Source organism: Labrus bergylta, chromosome 15 (genome assembly GCF_963930695.1).
Source record: "Labrus bergylta chromosome 15, fLabBer1.1, whole genome shotgun sequence".
NCBI classification, from domain to species: domain Eukaryota; kingdom Metazoa; phylum Chordata; class Actinopteri; order Labriformes; family Labridae; genus Labrus; species Labrus bergylta.
In genome coordinates, this window is record NC_089209.1 from 3,533,709 (window position 1) to 3,543,708 (window position 10,000).

Sequence of the window (10,000 nt, forward strand, 5' to 3'; positions counted from 1 at the left end):
ATTGTTTTAGCAGCTTTCAGTTTGCAAACTGTAACTTTATCCAACTAAATTCTCAGCTCATTAGTTTATTATTCACCACCAGCTGTACTCAGTACGATCGTGAGCAGAACTAAACGTTCGGCCGTGTTTCAGTTTATTAAATTCTGATTCACAGACAGAGCTGCAGAGAAGTACTGAACGATTGAGTGAACGAATCTTTAGAACGATTCACTTTACTGAACTGATTCTACTGATTCATTATACTGAAAAGAACTGCTTTTCACATCACTACAGTCTGGTAGTAGCTAGCTTGGTAGGCGGTGTTCTCTAGATCAGTGGGAGTGGCCTGAGGTGCTGTGCATTCTGGGAGTTGTTGTCTTTCATCCACATGAGCCAAAAATACACTTTCTGCCTTTTCTTGGTCAACAAGGCCCCAACCACAAAATTTATTTCACATTTCTACTACATATATGACCCAATGTCAATACAGATTCATGTTTCAGCCGTTGAAGTATCCCTTTAAGTTAATCACTCGCAAGAGATTTTAGAGTCTTAGCTACGATAGAAAGTTCGGAAGTTGGCCTATATTTGTTTAAAAGTAAAGGGTCCCCTCCTTTTCAGTTAAAGATGTTGCAATAAAATCAGCAGCTGACTTTAAAAAATAAGTCTTTAAATAATCCAGGCCTGTCAGTTTACTCTTAACTCTTAAGTGTAATGGCCCTGTGCACCACAGTGACAGTAATACCTGAGGAACAGTTACCTGACGTGCAGAACGGACAGTAGGAAACCTCCTAAGGGGGCTCAATCTGACAGCATTGTCACTGAAAGTCACCAAAGACAAATGAAGAGGAGTTCTCCGTCTATAGGAGATAATAAAGAAACAGGGCAGAAAGAGGAAGAGGAGTAAATGTCGGACACTAGCAGACATAATGGAATGGTGATGAACACTGGTTGGAGGGCCCCCTAGTTGATTTTTGCGTAGGGCCCCAACAGACTCTAGACTCTCAGTGATGTTTGCAGAATCTGTGTAAAGACACACACACTGATAAAAGACACACTAAAGACATTTCTAACAGTTTTTGAGTGGTTGACATTGATTTTACTTTAGAAGTTTAAGGTGCTGTTCTCTGCTACATTTACTCTAATCCTCACACAAAACCTTTAACGACAACAACAAAAACATGTTCTACTTCTAAATCTATCTCTCATCTTCATCAGCAGTTACTGGAGAAGACGTCCTCTCCTTCACAGTCAGAGTTGGAGATGACGTGACTTTGCCTTGTGGACGTGTGACGGAAGATCAGCCAAACTGTGACCAGATTACTTGGATTTTCAATCGAGATATTGGGAAAGCAGCAGTAGAGCTGGTTACAAACGGGGATTTAAGTAAAAATGCTAAAGCTAAAGCTGAGAGACTAAATGTCTCAGAGGATTGTTCTCTGGTTATAAAAAATGTCACACCTCAGGATGCTGGTCATTACACCTGCAGACAGTTCAGATCAGGAGAACAACATGGTCCAGATGCTAAAGTTTCTCTGTCTGTTATTGACGGTAAGTACTGACAAACAAATGTTTTCTGATCAAACAATATACTGAAACATGACAATATTTATGAACAATGTCTAGCTAGAGTAATCCACAGAATATTTATGATTACAGTGAAAATGTTAAATTAACTCCTCTTTTCTTTCTCTCTCATTTTCACCAGTTGAGTCTCATGGTCTCGTCTTCTTTATCTGCTCTGTGTCGACATATTCTGAGTGTTGGCACTCAGTAGAGTGGCTGTATAAAGGTCATATGAAAGACACAGAGACAACACAGCGCACCTGTTCAGCCAACGTGTCATTACCATCTCCTCTTCCTGATCAGAAGTCAAACCTTGATGAGTCCCTGTATTGTAATGTGACAGATGTTAGGAGTGGACAAATACTGAGACTTAATGTCAGACATCAGTCCTTACATGAGGAAACAGGTAATGGTCTTATTAGATTAATCTTCTGTTCAAAGATTACATCATACTTTCCAATTTACTCATTTACTCTATTTCAATATGTTTATAGTATTTATCCACTTTCATTCTGTTTTGTTTATTTACATAATACTCAACAAAAGGAAAAGGAGGCACATCATCACGATTCGCTTTATTTTGTTCTGTTTCTTGTCTTGTGTATGTGTCTCTCCTGCTCTCTCTCCCAGACTCGTCCCCCATCCCACTCCACCCCATTATCACTTTCAATCTGATATATAATTGATAAAGCTAAAGGCATAAGAATTATACACTTGAATATCAGGAGCCTTCTTCCAAAAATGGAGTCTGGGTCGCCCAGCACAAACCTGATGTTCTTACCTTTTCAGAAACATGGCTGCACAGCAAAATTTGTGACAATGAAGTTGAACTTGATAATTATATGTTATATAGAGCTGACAGGGGCACAAGAGGAGGAGCTGTGGCTATATATATGTTTCTTTTCATTTTGTGTCTGAACCTGCCACTCCTAAAGTACCCCATTCATTCTTTGAATGTCTTTTTGTTAAGTTAAGACATCTCATTATCGGAAGTATATACAGACCCCCACCTGTTCATCCCGAGTCAACCAAATGCATAGTATCTGCCCTTACTTCATTTGAACATCCGTGTGAAATGATTTTCCTAGGCGTCTTCAACAGCAACTGGCTAGACCGCTCTTCTTCACGTGATAAAAACTTGCTGAACAGTATAAATTTAATCCAGCTGATCAACGAGCCTACCAGAGTTCAGGACCCTAAGTCGAAGTCATTATTAGACTGGATCCTTGTCACTCATCCTGGCAGAATTATTAAATCTGGTACTCTGATTGTTTTAGTGACCACTCAGCTATATTTTGTTTGTGGAAGATTAACACCCCCAGTCTTCCTCCAAAATACATTAGATTTAGACAATGCAAGAACATTCATTGAGATAACTTTATATATGACTTGGTCGAAATAAACTGGGACAGGTTTCAACTTATACCCAATGCTGAAGATGGCTGGGATTATTTTCATTCTGAACTCACACGAGTTCTTGATAAACATGCCCCCGGGAGGGAAGTCAGGCTGAAAGGAAGACATTTGCCTTGGATCAGTTCTGATCTGATTAGTCTGTTCAAACAACGGGATAAAACCTGGAAGATATACAGAAAAACCAAGGACCCTGCTGACTGCCACAACTACAGATCCTTAAGAAACTTATGCAAGACAAAAACACGTAACGCTAAATCAGACTTCTACAAAAAAAAATCTCTCCGAAAATGTGCACAGTAAAATTCAAAATAAGTCAAACAAAAACATCACTACCCAGATTCGATTCGATTCTTGTTCCCAAACCCAATAAAGAAATCGGCAGACGAGCATTCAACTACAAAGCGTCCTCTGACTGGAACAATCCACCGACAAACATCAGAACAATAAATTCACTACACATTTTTAAGAAGTCACAAATCTACCTTTTCTCACAAAACCATGTTGCAGCTTCTAATGGTAATGTCTTCTTACCCCTCTAATATCTTGATTGCATATGTCACTATGTGCATCTACCTCTGATGACTTTGTGTGGGTGCTGTGGCTTTGCGGGAGGGATACGTGGGCGGATGGGTGTTTGAGAGCCTTTATGTTTATTTGTGTATTTTGTGCTTGACTGTCTGTATCACACTGTAATGTTGTGTTTTTGTTTTTGTGTTGGACCCCCTCGAAAACGAGATGGTTCATCTCAAGGGGCAATCCATCAAATAAACAGAATTTCTCACATTAGCAATGAAAAGCAAGCTTGATGAGGTGGGTTTGGATCAATTGCGATGTTGAAAAATGATCACTAGAGGCTACAAGAGGCCCAGATGTCACACACACACAGCCAATCAAAAAAAGCCAATTTTTACAGCATAAATAAACATGCCTCAGCTCCAGCTCTCAGCCTGTCATTAGGTTGACTGAAAGTTAGGCTGAGACAGGATTTCCAACATGCCCCTGCAGTAGCGGATGGATGACACCACTCAGGCTTCGCCCAATGATATTCACAGTCTATTCTATTGTGCTGACTATTTAAATATCTGTCTGTACCTCCTCATGAAGTCTACAAAAATACAAATGTCAGATCAACTCTTTGCTGCATTTAGAGATATTCAAGTTTTAAAAAGTACAAGCTGCTTCTTTTTTAATTAATCATTTTGAACAAACACTGCAGCTTAATGCGTTCTGTGTTTTCAGTCTCTTTTACAGGTTTGCTCAGGTTCATTATTTTCTGTGTGCTGTTAGCTGCACTCATCATCATCGTTGTGGCAGTCAACATATGGTCATGGACTAAAGGTGAGGAACTTTTCAAATGTCATTTTTTTATTCATTTGAATATTTGTTGAACCTGGATTTTCAATATGAACTCTTTTGTCTCTACAGAGAACAAACCTCAGACGGATCCCAATGCTGTGAGTTTAACAACTGAATAATCAGCCGTTTGTTTTTGTGCTGTTCAAAGGTTCACTGTTGTTCTTTAAATAGAGTAAAGCAGTTCTTAATCCTAAAAGGCTGCAGGAAAACTGAGAATATATTATCATTTGATCAGATAATGTAGTTTTTTTTTTCCGAAGGTGCAAAACGATGAAGATGAAGACGAAGACGATGGGTCAGTCGTCTATGAAAACTCTGGAGGCCATGATGCCTCGATAGGAAACCAGTGAGCGACAACATCAGGACCTGTAACATCTTAAAAAGTGTTCAACATGAAACATACTTTTCATGCTTTTTCATTTTAAGAATTTTCTTCCAGTTTAACCGTTTGCTTTTTTTTTTTAAAAAGCCGTGACACACCAAGGAGATCGTCGGCCATCAGTGAGCGGTTGTCGCCCTAGTTTTTGCAGTGTGTCCAGCTCTGTCACCACCCATCGGCCCCATGTCGGCCTTTTTTTGGCCGATTCGAAATATTGAATTTATTGGCTGTTGGGAGGTTTCATTTCTCTCCAGCTCTCCTCTCAGGTTCAGTAAAGCCTCTTGAGCATGTCTCTGTAGTATCAAAGCTTTCACCCATTAGTGCGGTTTCTCCTTATTTGTCTCCTCCTCCTCTTCTTTTCTTTTTCCACTTAAAGACAAAGAGCTGACAACACCAGCGCCATTTTCTACTTTTTATCAGACATTATTCTCCATTAATAGACGACCTATAATACGAGTGGTGAGCGACAGCGTCTTCTCTTATCATAACAAGGGACTACCGCCCCCTGCTGGCATGAAGAGTTATTTCCTCTCACGTGCAGAACATACGTGGTGGTTGGCTGTATACTGTAGTCTTTGCGTTGTGTTCAAGTGCAACTTTTTGGCCAAGACGTGAGGAGACGCCACAGGCTGCCTTCATCGTCACTAGTTCTTTGCCGTCTGCTTGGTGTGTCAGGGCTTTGAGATTTCAAACATTTATTTTAAGGAAAAGCTTTGTCATCAATTTTTGTAACCACACAAAAGAAACTATACCACTTTTGTTTGTATGATTTAAAAACAGTTATGGTCACCAGTCTTGTTTCTTCTGCAAGCCTCATTAATGACCCCCAACAGACCCACACACACACACACACACACACACATACCCACAGCACACACACACACACAGAGACTCTTGTCCAGCCCCACAGTCAGAGAACATAACAGTGATGTGAAAGCTAATTCAGATTTTATGTGACATTAACACACTGGTTGGATGTTCATACTGTAAAATATTTGCTCTGTAAATCATGAACATACCTGCAAAACTGTACAGCTCCATCGCTGCATTTTCTTTACATTTTGTCTTCTTTATATTCCGTCATATATATTTTTTTATTGCTTTTTATCTTTTTATCTTTTTTCTATTTAAGTCCCCTGCCAGTGGGAGCACTGCTGTTTTTATAACCTTTTACTATTTTAGCTCTATTTCTGTGTACAGTTTTTTGCACCAAAACACCAAAGTCAAACTCTTGGTATGTGTAAATGTACTTGCCAATAAAACCTGTTCTGTTCCTGATGTTCAAATGTAATTAATTGAGTGAGTGTCTCCATTAAAACTAAAAGTTTCATGGTTTTAATTTAACAGTGCAATGTTTTCTCTCATGTGTTAAGTAGGGCCCGACCGATATGGATTTTAAGGGGACCATACCAATACCGTTATTGGGAGAGAAGAAAAAATCACATATAGATATATCAGCCGATATATTTCTTGAATCTATGTTTGATCGGTATAGATAGATAGATACATACACATTTTAACATGTATCCCTCAAATGCAGTTATCAAACACTTGTGGAAAACATATATAATGCAGACAAGATGCTCACTCAAATGGAAAGTAACTGAACATGTTCGTGCGTCACCGCTTGACCCTCTGCAGAGTGATGATGCTTGTTGTAATCCATATAGCGCCCTCTGCTGGTGAAAGAGAACTGCTAGTGTAACACAATGATACCCAAACAAAATGCTATTTGACTGGTGAATAAATCTAGTGATATCAGCACATATTCATAAGAGCAGACGAACGTCACTTCCGGCTCGCCAGAGTGACCACGCCCCCGTTTGTATCGGCGGTAGATTAGAAAACACTGCTAGCCGTGCGATTAAACGCGATTGCGAAGCTTTTTGTACTTCAAACTATTTTAAAAACACAATTTAGTATCAGGTTTTCATTTCCAAAGGACAAAGGAGGGTAAAAGAAGAACTGTGTGTGTTTGGACTGAAACTAGAGAGGATTAAAGTGGTAAATTGTGGGACCTCTGTCGTGTTCCTGCTGGCTTTAAGGCAGCGATCGTCTGTTAACAGATTCTTCACACATTCATTCACTAACGTATTAACAACGTTTCAACTGTCACGTCTCATAAATATGTTGGTGAAAATGTCTCTAAACGAAGGAACACTACACCAAATCCTCTTACTGAGAAATAAATGTCAAAATAAAAAGTTCTCTATCTCGATATAACACGTCGTCTCGCCCCACTCATCATTATTTACACTCAGGTATGAAGACAAAAGGTTTTAATATCATCCAGGTGACTTTACATGTGTTATTCTAAATCAGCTGATAACTCAGAGTTTATGTAAACGTCTGTAACCTCTCCATTACAGCTCTGAACACTGTTAGAAACTATTACAAATAAAGATTATTTAAAAATAAAGATCCCTCTCAGGTAACTCGGTTAATAATGACTCATCAGGTGTTTAAAGTCAGTTTCCTCTGATGACTCGTTTAAGCAGTTTGATGGAGAGAGATTGAACATACACTCACGTACGGCGCCGCCACTCCCTACACGCAGAACACGCGCTGTGCGTAGGGCCCCACGATCCATGGGGGGCCCCACGATCCATGGGGGGCCCCATTTTGCGCAAGGGGACGCATTCTCTGCAAATGCGCAAAGGATGCGCATCGCTGCTGTGAGGCGCGTAGAGCACCAAGTCAGCCCGAGGCAGGAGAGAAAAAAAAACAGACGAGTAATCTGACACCGCACGCAGCATCTGACCAATCAGCGGTCAGACAGGCAGTTGGATGCAGGTAGAGAGATGGCCTCCAAACAACAATATGAATCGGGAGCAAGCAAAAGAAAGAAAAAGTCAAAACCAGAGGAGGCTCGTGCTTCACTTGAAGGTATGTTGTTGAAATAAAAAATAAAAACTTTGAGGCATAAACACCCCAGCTGCTATTCTGCTAATCATGAGACAGAAGAGAGGATCATTCTGTCTACATGTGGACTGGAGATTAAATGTTCCAGCGGCCCTGATTATCATTTATTGAATGTCTTGTTAACTGCATTAATTCACCTCTGTTGAAGAAGGAGTGGTTAACTGACCAGTTGGTGGTCGTATGTTGGCTCAGGTTTATAGCCTATCAATCTATGCTATCAATAGAAGTTTTGGGCTATTTTCATGGAAGTAAAATGTCGCCATCTCTTGGTGAATTTAATTCATAACAGTCATATAAGATTAGATAAAATAAGATAAATTAAGATAATCTTTTATTTGACCCACAATGGAGACAGTTAAAGCGTTGCAGCAGCAAACAGCAGTGTAGGAATATAGAACTGAAGTATAAAAATAAGTATATAAAAATATTTAAATATAGAAATATCATCAAATCAAATCATAATGAATATTATTATTAGTTGTAGTCGTATTTGCATTAATTGCATTTTAATCTTTGTGAGGCTAGTATTTACATTCATTTCATTGTGTAATTTACCATTAAGACCAAAACAAGTCTTAATAATCTGCTTGTATGATGGATTTCTTGTCATAACAAGGTCAATGCTGAAGTTTGTTACTAAGGGTGACACGGAGCCATCAAGCACCATGTCTACTGAAGCAGCCCCAACCAGCACGTCACCAGGGCCATCAAGCACCATGTCTACTGAAGCAGCCTCACCCAGCACGTCACCAGGGCCATCAAGCAGCATGTCTACTGAAGCAGCCCCAACCAGCATGTCACCAGGGCCATCAAGCACCATGTCTACTGAAGCAGCCTCACCCAGCACGTCACCAGGGCCATCAAGCACCATGTCTACTGAAGCAGCCCCAACCAGCATGTCACCAGGGCCATCAAGCACCATGTCTACTGAAGCAGCCTCACCCAGGATGTCACCAGGGCCATCAAGCACCATGTCTACTGAAGCAGCCTCACCCAGCCCGTCACCAGGGCCATCAAGCACCATGTCTACTGAAGCAGCCCCAACCAGCATGTCACCAGGGCCATCAAGCACCATGTCTACTGAAGCAGCCTCACCCAGCACGTCACCAGGGCCATCAAGCACCATGTCTACTGAAGCAGCCTCACCCAGCACGTCACCAGGGCCATCAAGCACCATGTCTACTGAAGCAGCCTCAACCAGCACGTCACCAGGGCCATCAAGCACCATGTCTACTGAAGCAGCCTCACCCAGCACGTCACCAGGGCCATCAAGCACCATGTCTACTGAAGCAGCCTCACCCAGCACGTCACCAGGGCCATCAAGCACCATGTCTACTGAAGCAGCCTCACCCAGCACGTCACCAGGGCCATCAAGCACCATGTCTACTGAAGCAGCCCCAACCAGCACGTCACCAGGGCCATCAAGCACCATGTCTACTGAAGCAGCCTCACCCAGCACGTCACCCGTCACTCATCAAAACATACCTCCGCTCATCAATGGCGCAAGAATGCTTGAGTGGCAACTCTGTTTGGGCTATGAGGGCCATGCAGTAGGGTAGGAAAGAGTTCTGTGAGTGGAGGGTGGTGAGAGGTAGTGTGAAGGGTTGTAGCTGTGGGACGCCAGTGCTCAATGTCCAGCCTCCCTGAGGTGTGTTGGACTAGTAGAGGAGGTGGCAGGCTACAGGTTTGTAAAGAGTTTTGTTTATTAGTTCAATTGATTCTACGTTGATGTTTGAATTGATAATGTAGATTAATAATATGTATATTTATAAAAAGATTATCGTTGAATCAAAAAGGTGTTCCTCTGTTACTTGGAGTTGAGAAACTTCAAAAGCTTGACTAGTTACACTTCCTGCCCTGCAGTGACTCTGACCACAGAAGCCTGATCATTCAGAGCTGCCACTGATGTGAGATAGATAAACACTCTGCTCAAACATGTTTCATTCACACATACATAATGAGCTCATCCGTATATCATGTATGCATGAGTATGTATCTGTACGCGTTTATTTATGTACATGCATGAGATTATGTTTGCATGTTAAGGTGTTTAGTGTGAATTTATATGTATGTGCAGGCAAAGTATTCAACTTTAGTGTTTCGTTCCGTCTATGTCTGTTTCCTGTGGTTTGTCTTGTGATATTTACCTGTTTTGTGGGTGTCAGATTGACCTTGTTTTCTTTGGAAATTTGCTTTTTTTGACTTTTTAAAACTGGACTTATGGTGTTGGATTCTTGGTTCTGAACGCTGAACAATATAATTATTTCATAGATGATTCAAAGACGTAACATTTGATTTTAGAACAACGTCTCTAGCTTGATTTTAAGATCTTTATGGTGCTCATCAGGTATCTGTGAAAGAGATCAAACCTGCACAGCTCTG

The 10,000-nt window shown here is 40.9% G+C and overlaps 1 protein-coding gene across 2 annotated transcripts in view; it reads left to right on the forward strand.

Moving 5' to 3' along the window:
• The window catches only part of LOC109999859 (uncharacterized), a 44,591-nt gene that overhangs the window by 4,472 nt on the left and 30,119 nt on the right, over nucleotides 1-10,000 (forward strand). The window contains exon 2 of one of the 2 annotated variants that reach the window (XM_065963988.1): nucleotides 1,198-1,530. In XM_065963988.1, coding sequence (XP_065820060.1) covers nucleotides 1,198-1,530 — 333 coding nt within the window. The remainder of the gene's footprint in view (nucleotides 1-1,197; nucleotides 1,531-10,000) is intronic. The other variant, XM_065963989.1, reaches the window with a different exon arrangement.